Source organism: Botrytis cinerea, chromosome 6 (genome assembly GCF_000143535.2).
Source record: "Botrytis cinerea B05.10 chromosome 6, complete sequence".
Classification (NCBI taxonomy): Eukaryota; Fungi; Ascomycota; class Leotiomycetes; order Helotiales; family Sclerotiniaceae; genus Botrytis; species Botrytis cinerea.
The window spans coordinates 921,646-935,011 of record NC_037315.1 but is presented as its reverse complement, the minus strand read 5'-3'; the positions used below and the strand labels follow the sequence as shown (position 1 = coordinate 935,011).

Genomic DNA, 13,366 nt, shown 5'->3' with positions numbered 1-13,366 from the left:
CAGCTACTTATGTACATCTGAAGAACACCTTTCTATAAACTGCCAAATGAAACAGAAGCCAAGGAATTTCTTCATAATTGTACACATCACGATTTGACTGTCGCGCTCCAGAGACTACAGACGGTTAAAGTATAAGGGATCTACTTGTTAACTACTAGGGGCTCGCTAACTATGACTTCTCGAAATTGGAGAGATGAACTCGTTCCTAATATTATTGACCATATAGCCGAGGTTGATCCAGAGGCTTTTTATGCAGAGTATCCGGTTTCTACTTTGACATACGATCATGGCTATCGCAAGATCACGTTTGGTGATTTTGCCAGCGCTGTTGACTGTGTTGCGTGGTGGATGCACGAAACCTTGGGTCCTGCGAAAGACTTCGAGGTCCTAGCCTATATCGGGCCCAATGATCTGAGATATTCAGCACTGATCTTGAGTGCCGTAAAATCTGGCTATTTGGTGAGAAATTTTCCTGTATTTTTTTCTATACATAGGCACCAGTCTGCCCCCAATTGCTAATATCCTTCTCTATATTCATCGAATTCAAATACTTCTTTTATCATGAACATGCAATGCTAAAATCTAAAAGATATTCCCCACCTCCCCCAGAAATAGCGTCGCAGCTCAAACAAACCTGCTCGGTCGCCTAAAATGTAGAACTATTCTATCACCGACTCCCCGTCCCCCTGAGATCACAGAGACCCTCGAAGCTAATCCTGATCTTCGTGTCGTTGAGGTTCCAAATGTTGAAGATATTCTTAAGAATGAGAGAAGATGTTTTACGTTTGATAAAACTTTCTTTAAAGCGAATCAAGAGCCCTTCGTCGTTGTGTAAGCTGGGTGATCCCAAAATCATTGTGTATCAAAAGCTTCTACAACTAAAAAAGGCATCTTCTGGTTCAACTGGATTTCCAAAGCCTATGATCTGGACTCATGAAACTGCTCAAAGAATGATCGCGTTGATGGCCCTAGACCCACCAGCTGGCTACGAGAGTCAACATCGAATGTATGAGGGAAAAAGAGTATCTTTAACCTTCCCACCCTTCCACGTGAGTTCCAGTTTATTTTTATTGCCGATAACCAGTCTAGATATGAACGAGGACATTTTCGCTTGGGGAATGGACTCACTACAGGCTCTCACAGTTGTAAGAAAGCTTCGTCATGGCCTTGGAATTGCATCAATTACTTCAAGTACGCTCTATACAAATCCATCAATTGCTCGATTAGCAAGCACTGCCGTGAAGATTTTGACAGACGAGAAATCTATAGACAGTCAACAGATTACGGGTCAATTGAGAGACAGTATGCTCAAAGAGTTTCGAAGCCGTATCGATTCGCTTCTTCTACCTTCCCCAACCTCCCACAGGAAAGTTGACACGAATCATGAAATCGTCATCTTGACTGGCTCTACAGGCACGCTTGGTTCCTATATTCTAGGGAGCCTTCTCTTAACTCCAGGAGTCGCTCATATATACTGTTTGAACCGCTCATCATTAGGTAGAAATCTCAGAGACTCTCGAGACCAATCCGCAGACATTGCCGATTCTTGAGTTACATTCCTCACTACGGATCTTTCAAAACCGCAGCTTGGACTTCGTACAGAAGACTATATCAACTTAATAAGAGCAACTCGCATCATTCATAATGCCTGGCTTGTCAATTTCAATCTATCATTGCCTTCTTTCCGTCTGAGCATCGAAGGTCTGATCAATCTTCTTACGCTTGCAGTATCGAGTGCAGGTAGGAGGTTGTTTTTCATCTCCTCGATTAGTTGCGTCATGGGATACAGAACTTCGCCTGGTAGTACACCCAAGAATATAATCCACCCATCGATCGAGCCAGATAAATTTATCGTAGGTCCAAATGGCTACGCGGAAAGTAAATACATCTCCAAACTTCTTATCTCTTACGCATCAGATAAGTTTTTACCTCATGGGTATGAATTCTCCCTCGCAAGAGTCGGTCAAATAGCCGGTCCGGTAAGATGTAAAGGGTTGTGGAACAAGACTGAATGGTTTCCAAGCCTCGTTCTCAGTTGTATACATTTATGTTCTATTCCTAGCTATTTAGGCTCGAGCCTTAGAAAAATTGATTGGGTACCGGTAGATATACTTGCAGATATTATCGCAGACTTGGCTCTGACCAATAATGTCCAACATGAAGTAAGGTCAGTTCGGGTCTTTTATTCTTTGAATCCTAATCCCAAGAGCTGGGAAGATGTCCGAGAGGAGCTGGTTATGGATCTATGTTCTATTTCCAGCAAATCAATTGATGTCGTTTCACTCGATATCTGGATCGCGAATTCAGGCAAGATGTAGAGCTCAAAGCAGGAGCTGGGACTGTATTGAAGGATGGAGAATTGGATAAGATCTTGGAAAATAATCCCGCAGCCAAACTGTTAGAGTTCTACGAAGATGTGCTTGGAGGTGGCGAGGAAGGTAATGTATTAGAAACAGAAAAGACCAAGAAGGCAAGCAAGGCTTTGAACGACTTCAAGGGCGTGAAAAGGGAGTGGATTGCAAAGTGGATTTTTGAGTAGGTGGGCGCTTGAAAAGGAAGGGGTTGGAAAACTGTCGTGAATGACTTCGATGTATTGACTTTGGAATTTGGAGAAGATTTCAACTGCAATGCCGCCAAAAATTTCGGGAGATATCATTGAGGTGATAATCTATATCTATTGCAAATTGAAACATAAGATTACATTCTGAAGTATGCATACATATTCCGGAGTAGAATTTGCAGAGCCAGACATTATTGACTGATCGAAATCTATTCCAATCGCTCGCTAATAAGCTTGGTAGAAATGAAAATATAAAGTCCAAAACCGCAGAACAATTCAAATGGTATCATCGCAGAACCTAGATTAACTCCTAATGTAGCTGCACTTTACCTGGCTGGAAATACTTCTATGATAATCCTTAACAGCTTTCGTTTCAACTTGCAGGCGTGCCATGTAGACCTCCTAAGCATTACATTCAAAGATTTCAAGCCTAAATTAAGTGATGCCATGAAAAATCATCGTCTGATATTAAGCAGATTTTGATTACTGGTACTCTTTAGAAGTAGTACCAAACACACCACTAGTCTTCAGCCTCCAGTCCATCACTTCCCATAACGATTTTCAAGCCTGCTCTCGCCCCTTCAACGGTATGCTCCAGGGCTGCCACTTTAGCCAAAACACTCATCAACCTTGGATCCGCACTCTCAACCCTGACCTTTTCCTTAACCCTAACCTCTTCCCCTTTGAACATAAAGACCTCATCCATCTCATCGTGCTCCAATCTTCTCTGAGCTCCTATTGCGAAAGCTATCCTGCTCCCAAAATTGACTTGTTGTGCGACAGGTTCAAGAACTCGTATCGTAAGCAGTAAAGAACCATCGGAGATAGTAAGATCGAGAGAGACATTGGATGGTAAGGATGGGGCGAAAGTATTCGGATCAACAGGGTTATGCGCCCAGTTCAAAGATGCGGGGGTTTGTGTGGGGGATTCGAGGAGAGAGGGACCTTTGAGGACGAGCTTGGCCTCGGTGAGGATACTATGAAGGAGATGCAACTGGGAGGATATAAAAGGCGCAGAATGACGATCGCCAGTCCAGCGAGTTATGTCAACGCAATCAAGACTTTGATTTAGGAGTGTGCGGAGTTGAGTGAGCGGTTCGAGGAGAAGGGGTAAAGTCGGCGACAGTGAAAATGAGGACGGTGGGAGAGATTTGAGGCGCAGGTGGAGGGTCTGAAGAGATGACTATTAGCGATCGCTGAAAGAGCTTCAATTCGGAATTTGAGGCTTGGGGCAGAAGAAGGAAGTTGAAGATATGAATAACGTAAGGAAAAGGGGAAGACAAACTCCTTTAACGACCTGAGTACCAACACGAGTAATATGGCCCTTCAAATACTCGGAACGAGGTGACGACATAACAAGTGTAGACCCCGGCTCAACAGGCGCGAGAAGGGCATAACAATCTTCTAAGCCCGTCTTTAGTGAAGCCAATGTTTCCTGTAGTGATTCTAGAAGCCATGATAGCTCGCGTTCCTGGATTGACAGTTAGTTTCTGCTTGTTGTTTAGATGAGATTGTGTGGGGGGAAGCAAGTGGATATATACCGTGGAATCGTCCTCTTCTTTCCTCAACTCATGGACAGGTAAAGACGGCCAGACGGAAGTAGACATATCGATATATTGTCGATGCGAAATTAAATGTTCTTCGGGATGATGTAGATTGCTGCACTTTGGTGGATCTGCCCATCTATCTATAGCCTATGACGTTAGTGTAAGATAGATTCTGCCGGGCGGTGAGTGTCTTAATTCAGAACTTTGCTGTATCAATTTAATGTATCAAATCGCAATTACAGACCTTCTCTATACTGCTTCATTACTCTCACATCTACTTTCTGATCCCTTGTGCATCAATTCTCACACCACATACTCTACTCATACTTTCTTACATTAATGAGCACGAATTGCAAACAAACAATCGCAGCCAAAACCAAAATCAGAGCCGCATCGTGGCCGGCACAAAAATGGCTCGCACACTACCTTCACTTTCCGCTAAGGACGACAAGAAACCTAAACTGCCAAGAATAGGAAAGAGTAAGATTCTCTTGATTCCCTTGATTCTCTGGTTCTTAATTGATGCTAATTCGTATGCGCAGACCAAAGAATCCAAAAGCGACCCCTTCTGCACCCCGCAATCGCGTCACCCCGCTCCTCTTCCGAGAAAGTCGTGTACGTCTCTGACAAATCGCAATTCATTGCCATCGTGAAACGAGTCCGTAAATACCTAGATGGCGCAGAATTTCGTGCCGGGCCTACAGTTTTGCCTAGTACAGACAGAGAGTTGATGAGAGAAATCGAAGAAGGCATTAAGACAAGTAGGATGGAAAGAAAATCAGGGAGTGGTAATGGCGAAGAAGTAGTAATGAAAGGAACGGGGAAAGCAATTGAGAAAACCTTAATGTTAGCGCATTGGTGGCAGCAACAAGAAGGTGTAAGAGTGGTAGTTAGGACGAAGAGTGTAGCGACTGTTGACGATATTGTGGGAATTGACAATAAGGATGACGATATGGAGGAGAGTGAGAGCAGGGTCAGGAGGGTTAGTGTGCTGGAAGTTGCCGTTTCCTACATTTGATTGACGGATTCAATTTAATTGAAAGCAGATCTCGCGACCAAGAGAATGAATCTTGCAGCAGAGCCGAGTTTGTTGGATTATTTGGGTTTGGAGTTTAAGTATGGAGTCATGGTACATTGCAAAAAGGCGCAACGATATGGAATACTTGGAATGGACTGGTGCTAGATACCAAAACGAAATGTACATGACTAAAGCTTGGATTGTAATGTACGAATGAACGTAAAATTGTGCACTCGAGGGGCCCTGTTCCTAAACTTGCAGAGATTCGAGTTTAAGTTGTGTTTTTAGCAGAAAGGGGTGGATCATCCTACTCCGACTTTTTTCCAGTTCTTGTTTGGCTTATGCTCCTCGCTTGCTGATCCGGGGCTTTCTAACAGCAAGTCTTCTTCTCAATGGGTTGTAGTAGCCAATCGTGATCTTGCCTCATTACTCGTTTTGAGGAGAACAGAAATCACACAGCTCAAGATGCACGAATAGAATGAAGCCAGCACTAGCGTGCATGGTTTGAACGACGACTTACGTCTGAAGTTCTGCATGGTTGCTTTCAGTTAATCTTAGGAAGTTCCAATAGAAGAATAGAAATCCCTTAATCACGCTAATGTAAGGGCAATTGGGACCATGTACAAACGAGAGCAAAAACTTTACTTGATTCGTCATATTTTATACTATTTACTAATTTGAGATAGATTCCACCTCTGAATGATATGGGATGATGAGTTGGATCCCAAGGCGTTATTTCCCCATTTTCCTCCTAAATAACGATTATGATGACCTTTCTTCGTGCTTGGGCTTTGGAGAGAAGGACAAGGTGCCAACAAGTGTTTTGAGAACAACGTTCAATCTACAGACCTGTCTAGCCTCTTGATTGTTGTCTGGTTTAGAGTCTGAAGACACCACGACCATGATCAGAGCCAATATTAAAAACTAACTGCATCCTCCAACGCTTCTCGAATGTTATTGAATTCTCCATTTCGAACAGCACGATATGCGGCATGGATACTCGCAACCGTCCGTACATCCTCCTCCCAAAGTTCAGAGATTGCTTCAAACCACTCAACTGTCAAAAACACGTTAGCTATCGTTGAAAAGTTTAGATGTGGGTTATGAGGGGCTCATATACTCATATCTGCGGTGGTTATCTTTGTTCTTGGCTCCTCTTCCTCTGAAATAACCGGAGTATCATTCTCTTCTCTCCGTAATTCAGCATCTTCCGCATCTGCCAACTCTCTAGCATGTAAAGCAATTTCGAATTTTATCCCTCGCTCATCTCGGTCGCATATAAGAGATTCGACTAGCTTTATCAAAGCATATGTCTCGTTCATAAGCTTTGGATCATCGCGCAGATTTGTAGCATGCAAAATGCACTCATTCAGTTGTTGGTTGATTTTCTTCACTTGTTCTTGCCACTCGCGATGCTCAACATACAGCTCGGCGAAGTCATACGAGTGACCTCCGATGGCTGCATTTTGATTTAGTTGATATCGCTCAAGTCCTGGTCGATCTGTTCGAAGGCTGTCTGATTCGTCGAGAGTTATGTGTCTCTCATCTCTCGCGTTTATTGAGAAATTTGTAGTTCCGAGTGCGATCGTTTCGATCAGTAGTTGATTTCCTGTAGTTCCATGTTTAGCTGACTTTCTCTTTTTACCGAATTTTGTGATTTTAGAGCACTAACCAAGGTCTCGGATTGGAGCTGCTTGTTTCATTCTACCATCGGGTTAGTTCAAAGTCGTGATGTAAACCAACAGTCTTCTGCCGTATGATGTTTGGAGACTTACTTGGACTTATATGTTGGTTATTCTGTGGGAAACTTTGAAAATATGGCTCAGGGAGTGTTCTTCACGAGATGAAATCTTAATATGAAGGAACTCTTGCTTGTGTTCTTGTAACGTTAGGAAAGTTCTATTCTATGAGATGTATATATATGATTTCGATACAGCTAAGAATTATATAGAATCTTTTAAGCGTATTTGCTGCATTGTATCAAGTCAGCACTACTGCGAGAGTGATTGGCCTCGCATATCATAAAGCTGCCAGAAACACTCTCTGGTTCCACAAGGTACGGCAAAAGTTAGGCCTAAATCTGGAATACCATCACTAGATTGGATCATGATGGTTTATAGTCTGGATATGGAGCCACTTCAAGACCAGTATTTTTGGTTTTTGTTTATCTCTACGGCGAGCATTTGTCGAAACTGATTTCATTCGGGATATTCTCGTCTCTAGAAAAACTGCTTGAGTACAACTAGATTCTACCCCTGAATCTACGCGAATGGCCGTGCATAATTTCGTTTTCAACAACAGCTTTTGGATACAAGAGTTTTGAAGTTCTACCAAGTTCTGATGAGATTTCAAACATCATGAATACAGTGGAAATGAATCTTGGGCTTCTTGCTGGATATCTTTATAGAAATAAAGCTTCCGCCAAAATCCATGAATCGTTTCATAAGCTCACACAATGTGTGTTGAGCCTTGTGGCTTTGTGAGGTTCAGCTTCACTGCTAAGATTATGTTGCCACAGCATTGCTGAATAATTTTAAAGAGGTGAGGAAAATGAAAAGCGATGGTATCGCTCAGTCTAAGGCAACTAGAAAGATTGTGCGAATAGTAACATAATGATAGAGATAAATTACATAACTTAGATTTCGTCAATTTGGGCCCAACAACAGGGCTACATAAATTATTGCAATTCTATCACAAACTATCATCAATAAAGCATGTGATACCTCCCTCAGCTCCCACTTTGCTCTCCTAAACGCGCAGAATTTCATCGTACTTCGATTTTAGGATATTAAGCCTTTTTGCAAGTCTTACTACCAACTCTTTGCCTTTGCTCGTAGCAGCAGAGTTTTGGGGTTGCGGCCTCTTAGCAATTGACATATCAATGTCTTTGTGTATCAAATCATAAGTTTCATCCAATTCCAGTTTGAGTTTGTTGAATTCGTATTCGATCAAGGTGACTGCTTCTTGACGCAGTTTAGCAGATATATTAGGGAACATTGTGCCGCCATTGACTTGATTCGAAATAATTGATATTTGTCGTGCTTTCATGCCTCTACCTAATTTTGAGTTATTACGGTAGGGGTTGGTTGTCTGAGCAAGCGAGAAGGCTTACCCCCTTGACTGCCGGCTTCACGATAAGCTGAAACCATTTCCTCAACAACAAAGGACGAAGCATTTGGTTCTTCAACGTGCTGTCGAATTTTTCTGTACTAAAAGTTAAGAAAGCCGATAAAGACGTATGGGAACAATGCAATACCTTAATCCTCTCTCAAATTCCTGTTGTATGAGACCCAAATTGTATTCTAGGTCTTGTATGCGAAAGTCGATTCCATACTGCATCGGGGTTGATCTACCTTGCCCTATTTCAACGCTGTCAGTTTTATGTGGCGTTCGTGGTAACTCAAATTATAATTCTGTTGATATATCCTACCTTCAATTTGGGTCTCCAAATTCTGAAGTTGATCTTTGAGTTCTTGTAAGAGGCTCTCCATATTTATTGGAATCTTTTCTTCAAGAAGGTCCCATTTCATTTTCAGCTCCACTCTCATCCTTTCGACAATTTCTGCGTTCCAATTTCTATAACTCCGTGTAGCAGTGGTGTGCTCTCCGTTGTTTCTACACCACGCGTTGTATGATTCTATCGAACCCAAAACACGTTAGTCGTCTTTTCGGGTGAGTGTTCAAAATCTAAGAGATCATACGATGATGCCACTATTCTTCGTCAGAATTTTTCCGAAAGAGCATCTGATTCACTTACTTCAGACCATACTTCCGCCCTCTTTGTCGCAGTAGCTTCCCAATGTACAGTTTCCCTATCTTTGTTTGGATTCTTTTTAGTACAGCAATTAAATTAGCAGGCGAAAAGTAACCCACTAAAGAAGCGAAGTATGTCATTCTGTAAGGCATTTCGGAATTCCCTATTGTATTTCCTGATCGATGCAATGGCCTATTGATAATTAGAGAAATGGCACATACAAGATTTCCTACACTATTTTATCACTTACCTCATTTCTGGAACGCTCATAGCAGTCCAAGACCACCGTCTTCGTACCATCATCCTGTACTTGAGCATTTATTTGAACTGAATCTAACCAAAGCGTAATTGAATTCAATAAGCTTGGTACGGTTGACCGCATGAAATGCAGTGCCTGCATAAGTTGTGCACTAGCAGTTATCTTTCGACAAAAGCGACGGAGTTCTGGAATGCCACTCTTTTGGATCATTTCATTGTCTCCTTCCTCTACATAGTCCTCATATGTTGTGTTTGATATACAAAAAACATCTAGATGGCCGTTGATGGTCTTTTGTCGATACGCGGCTTGGAGTCCCTTGGTAACATGCCGGTTTCGAGCTTCGATAAAAAGCCACAACTTTCTATGGATTATTAGTGATCAATACCATCTTCAAAGGGGAAGAGCAAGCCTTACTTGCGTTCAAGGTAGGCTTTTAGGTCTTTGTCACCCATACGCTTCGCGTTATCGATATCTTTTTCAATTGATTTCATTTCGATCAGAGATATCTCTTTTCCATTGCCAACAAAAGTCCTCTTTGCCGTTTTTGGGTTGATATCCTATAGAGAATAAGCCACAATGAGTCTTTTCCAGCTCCAGGTAAATACATACCTCTGATCTTGTGCATATAACGGCCAATTTGAAATTGATATTGGTGCCTCCCGATTCCTCCCACGCAAGCGGAACATGGCGTTTAAGCTCACTATATAATGCTGACTTTAGAGTTGCATCGGTAATTGCTCTCGAAATTCTGGTTGCGATGAACACATGGTCACAACTCTGCAAGTATTTCTGTGTTGCTCGAACACGCGCCAAATTGGTATCTTGTAAACCTATAACGACACATCAGCCAGTGGTAGCAAACAGTAACACTGGTTATACCTGGCAGATCTGCGAGAACAACGCCTGTTTTCAGCACTTCAGCATCAAGATAGACGCGAATTATCTTGGTGAATGGCCAAAGCTTATCCGCCATGAAGACACTGGTCAGTTCTTGACATTCATCAGAATCATGCGCACAAGCTGTCCATAAACCAGACTCATCATCTGCAGGAAACTCTATTTTTTGCATCCATTTTAACAGTTGGTTCTTGATCCTCTCAAATGCGCCTTTCGACTTATCGTTCATGAAATCGATACTGAACTCTTCTTGTTGGCTAAACACTGCCTCAAGAGCCGACCATGCTACTGCAGATTCTCTTTCGATACGTTGCTGTTCATCAGAATCAAGCTTATTACCTTCATTATCTGAATCTGGAAGAAACAACTGTCGATAACTCCACAACAACTCTTCTACCATCTCTTGACGCTCTGGTTTAGAAAGATACTCTACCTCGACCGAAAACGGTTCGAGGGTACTACTTTTCCTTTGCCTGTACTCTGTGACAACGGAAGTACAAGCAGAACCCTCATCGCTCTGAGAAATTGATCAATACCTACTCAAAATAAGTAGTCTGAAGTGAACTCACGGTTCTCGCCAGTTCTGTCACATGTAGAAGCGAGTTTATTAGACTACTCTTTCCTGTAACGAAGTCAGCGCTTGATCCATCATACTTCAGAATCAGAAGAGATTTTTAAGCTTACCTTCTCCTGATGCGCCTAATATAGCAATGGTTCTCGTACTCGATATATCGCGTGCGCTCAGTCCTTTTGAGTCGTTTAATAGTCTTCGAAAATCAATATCTTCTCCAAAGACATTCTCTAATTTTCCCAGTTCATTGGCCACTTGAAGTGCAATATCGTAGCTCCTTCCAAGAAGGGATTGGAATTCTTCGGTAAAATAGGGTTCGAGTGGTGCCTTTTCGTCTTCAACCGCGTATTTTACGTCTTCGTTTGACGATTCGCTATTAGCAGATGAGGCTTCGGACGATCTTCGGGAGTGACTGATTTGCGGGCTGGTACTACCCCGCACTTCAATACCATCAGAGGAAAATGGATGGTGAGAGTCTTCCACGACTTCAGGGAGATTTTCTGAGCCATCGCTAGTTGTAATTTTTTCTTCCGTCTCTAGTGTATGTAGGGGTTGAGGCAATTCATGGTCTGGCGTCACAAAATTCTTTAAATCTCCGTTTCGAGTTGATGTGTCTTGGCTTTGTTCTCTCTCCAAAGTTTCGGGAGTTACGGCGCTCTCTGTACGAACTCTTGATACGACTAGAGTTGTGACAGATACAGGGCCAACTTGTGATTTTGGGCTGTGGCTTCTTTCAATCCGATGGTCTACAGTTGAGGACTCATCTTTTGAACTCTCTGGTGTTGCAGCATGTTCGTCTGCCTCACCACTAGAGGAAGATCTGGGGTCCGAACTTTGTCTGCTTCTTGAAGTCTTTCTGTTTCGTGATTTACTCGGAAGCGGTAAAATTTTACGTAGAGAGAGATGATTCGGTGAATTAGAAGATGTCATTGTTGCCTTTAACCATCACGATAATAATGCGAGGAAAAAGAAAAAGAAGATCAGATGGGAGCAGCTGCCTCACTTGGTTAAAAGATGTTGAAGATGCATTCCATGCGCCTCGTTCTGCATCAGTTTCAATAATGCAGCTTTGAAGCACCCTAGCCAATGAATACTCGCTTACCCCTCTCACAAACAAGGCAGGCCACCATTGAATGCTATAATACCCAGCTCTATAATTAGAACAAACTGTTGGTACTTGGAGCTACTCGAATCGTTGAGAAATTATTTGCCCTGGTGCTCTAATACTCCAAGATGAAGCCACATGAGCCTTCACTACGCGTGGAGTCCCCAAAACTACTAAATTCCTTTCAATTGATCTTTGATCTACGAACAGAGCATGAAAAAAAGGAATGCAGAAGATTCGTTTAAACATTTTGCTCTAACCCGGAAGTTTTCTCTGTAGCTCAATCTTTAGCGGTCTTGGGCATAAGCTAAACACGACTACCCGTGTTTGCATGCAGCTTTGTAAAAGTTAATTTTCTTGATGTCTTCCTTCAATTTGGTTTTGATCACTATTGTTAGTGGTGTATAAAACATTAAAATTGAAGCCAATCTTTAGAGAATTGACCAAGTGTTTCAAATCTTCTAAATACAAACGCAGGTCTGAACGGCTGAGTAATCACCACATATTTCAACAGAGAACATATTGCATCAAGAGCAACAGTTTTCCAACAATCTTTTGTTCCCAGCTCTTATATACTGAGCGAATTTAGCCAATGTAGAGAAAATCGCCAAAAATTCTGCACTAAGTAGTGTCCAAGCATTTAGAATCTTTTCGCAAATAACTATGGCCTCAATCTTGCAGCTTCTATATCTCCCGTAAAATGTTCTTCGGTCCTGAAATTTGCTTCTCCTTCCCTGGACTGCGCACCCGTTGAAAGCTTTGAAGCTGCAATTGATGTCTGATCCATTTCATAGTATTGATTCGCACTTTGAATCCCTTTTGCGGAAGATCCCGTCTTTGTGGAACGTGACTGGAGAGAGAAAAGACTTCGAGTCGTTGAAATCAGCCTCCCAAAGGGCTTTGTGATCCCAGAACTGACTGTTGGGAGGCAAGCAGCAACTAGTGCCAATCCAGTTTCAATCATACCCCAATAAAGTGCAGTTCCAACAGTCACTATTCTCACAGTCAGTTTGATTCTTACGACAATAGAATATAACCAGCCATACAATCTTCATCCTCGGTGTAGTCAAATCCTCTTGAGGTGATGGCCATTATTACGGCGAGTCTCACAATTGATGCCGCTATTGCACTATGAACTATTAGATCTTCTTCTTCATCACTATCTTCTCTCACAAGTTCACTTACATTCCTCCTAACAAGAAGACTCCGACCAGACCGACTCTTTTCCAGACTGACAAGTGTAAACGGAATATCTAGAGACTTTAGTAAATCAAATAACAATGAAGAGAGAACTGAGTGATAAAAAAGGAAAGACACCATACCATTGGTAGTGGCATGATAAGTAGGAAAATATCAATCAAAAAGTCGCTGATCACAATTGCCTGCTCCCCGCCAAACCCTTGATTACAGTACTTTAAAAGATCAAGTTCGGAACCCCATAGGGCAAAGAAATGAAGTCTACAATTGAAGGCAAAAGCAAGTAAAAATCCCAAGGTCCAACATGTTAAAATGAAGTATGCTATCAAGGTGGTTATGCCAAAAGCAGATTTGTTCGAGTGAACAAATATTCGGCGGTAAAGAGCCACAATGCTTAACTTTATAAGGCCTTGTGCACTTATCATTAAAAGTTGGAAGAGGAATTGGATCTGCCAGCG

The 13,366-nt window shown here is 42.2% G+C and overlaps 5 protein-coding genes across 5 annotated transcripts; 2 read left to right on the top strand and 3 right to left on the bottom strand.

Moving 5' to 3' along the window:
* The first annotated feature begins 79 nt into the window (after positions 1-79).
* On the top strand, positions 80-1,048 carry BCIN_06g02740 (hypothetical protein). Its single transcript, XM_024693411.1, has 3 exons — positions 80-459; positions 590-831; positions 888-1,048. The coding sequence occupies exons 1-3, from the start codon at positions 172-174 to the stop codon at positions 922-924; spliced, it is 567 nt and encodes a 188-aa protein (XP_024549197.1). The 5' UTR covers positions 80-171; the 3' UTR covers positions 925-1,048.
* A 1,608-nt stretch (positions 1,049-2,656) lies between these two features.
* BCIN_06g02730 (hypothetical protein) lies at positions 2,657-4,241 on the bottom strand. Its single transcript, XM_024693410.1, has 3 exons — positions 4,102-4,241; positions 3,846-4,031; positions 2,657-3,731 (listed from the first exon to the last, which is right to left on the bottom strand). Exons 1-3 carry the CDS (start codon positions 4,165-4,167, stop codon positions 3,081-3,083), a joined length of 903 nt encoding a protein of 300 aa, XP_024549196.1. The 5' UTR covers positions 4,168-4,241; the 3' UTR covers positions 2,657-3,080.
* Positions 4,242-4,363: 122 nt separating this feature from the next.
* BCIN_06g02720 (hypothetical protein) lies at positions 4,364-5,377 on the top strand. Its single transcript, XM_001545162.2, has 2 exons — positions 4,364-4,587; positions 4,650-5,377. The coding sequence occupies exons 1-2, from the start codon at positions 4,518-4,520 to the stop codon at positions 5,123-5,125; spliced, it is 546 nt and encodes a 181-aa protein (XP_001545212.1). The 5' UTR covers positions 4,364-4,517; the 3' UTR covers positions 5,126-5,377.
* A 500-nt stretch (positions 5,378-5,877) lies between these two features.
* BCIN_06g02710 (hypothetical protein) lies at positions 5,878-6,879 on the bottom strand. The gene is made up of 3 exons (XM_001560433.2): positions 6,798-6,879; positions 6,246-6,734; positions 5,878-6,182 (listed from the first exon to the last, which is right to left on the bottom strand). The coding sequence occupies exons 1-3, from the start codon at positions 6,826-6,828 to the stop codon at positions 6,043-6,045; spliced, it is 660 nt and encodes a 219-aa protein (XP_001560483.2). The 5' UTR covers positions 6,829-6,879; the 3' UTR covers positions 5,878-6,042.
* Positions 6,880-7,719: 840 nt separating this feature from the next.
* BCIN_06g02700 (hypothetical protein) lies at positions 7,720-11,609 on the bottom strand. The gene is made up of 13 exons (XM_024693409.1): positions 10,720-11,609; positions 10,605-10,657; positions 10,018-10,552; positions 9,748-9,968; positions 9,553-9,695; positions 9,130-9,499; positions 8,999-9,071; positions 8,883-8,941; positions 8,827-8,836; positions 8,556-8,762; positions 8,382-8,484; positions 8,238-8,329; positions 7,720-8,181 (listed from the first exon to the last, which is right to left on the bottom strand). The coding sequence occupies exons 1-13, from the start codon at positions 11,534-11,536 to the stop codon at positions 7,874-7,876; spliced, it is 2,991 nt and encodes a 996-aa protein (XP_024549195.1). The 5' UTR covers positions 11,537-11,609; the 3' UTR covers positions 7,720-7,873.
* Between the last annotated feature and the right edge of the window lie 1,757 nt (positions 11,610-13,366).

Coding starts and splice junctions, on each gene's coding strand:
- BCIN_06g02730 (XM_024693410.1), bottom strand. CDS start 4,167: ATGTCTACTTCCGTCTGGCCGTCTTTACCTGTCCATGAGTTGAGGAAA. Junction 4,032..4,101: donor AAGAAGAGGACGATTCCACG/GTATATATCCAC, acceptor CTGTCAATCCAG/GAACGCGAGCTATCATGGCT. Junction 3,732..3,845: donor GTACTCAGGTCGTTAAAGGA/GTTTGTCTTCCC, acceptor TCATCTCTTCAG/ACCCTCCACCTGCGCCTCAA.
- BCIN_06g02710 (XM_001560433.2), bottom strand. CDS start 6,828: ATGAAACAAGCAGCTCCAATCCGAGACCTTG. Junction 6,735..6,797: donor AGCTCCAATCCGAGACCTTG/GTTAGTGCTCTA, acceptor ATGGAACTACAG/GAAATCAACTACTGATCGAA. Junction 6,183..6,245: donor GATAACCACCGCAGATATGA/GTATATGAGCCC, acceptor TGTTTTTGACAG/TTGAGTGGTTTGAAGCAATC.
- BCIN_06g02740 (XM_024693411.1), top strand. CDS start 172: ATGACTTCTCGAAATTGGAGAGATGAACTCGTTCCTAATATTATTGAC. Junction 460..589: donor CCGTAAAATCTGGCTATTTG/GTGAGAAATTTT, acceptor AAAATCTAAAAG/ATATTCCCCACCTCCCCCAG. Junction 832..887: donor CAAGAGCCCTTCGTCGTTGT/GTAAGCTGGGTG, acceptor CAACTAAAAAAG/GCATCTTCTGGTTCAACTGG.
- BCIN_06g02720 (XM_001545162.2), top strand. CDS start 4,518: ATGGCTCGCACACTACCTTCACTTTCCGCTAAGGACGACAAGAAACCT. Junction 4,588..4,649: donor ACTGCCAAGAATAGGAAAGA/GTAAGATTCTCT, acceptor TCGTATGCGCAG/ACCAAAGAATCCAAAAGCGA.
- BCIN_06g02700 (XM_024693409.1), bottom strand. CDS start 11,536: ATGACATCTTCTAATTCACCGAATCATCTCTCTCTACGTAAAATTTTA. Junction 10,658..10,719: donor ATTAGGCGCATCAGGAGAAG/GTAAGCTTAAAA, acceptor ACTTCGTTACAG/GAAAGAGTAGTCTAATAAAC. Junction 9,696..9,747: donor TTATATGCACAAGATCAGAG/GTATGTATTTAC, acceptor TATTCTCTATAG/GATATCAACCCAAAAACGGC.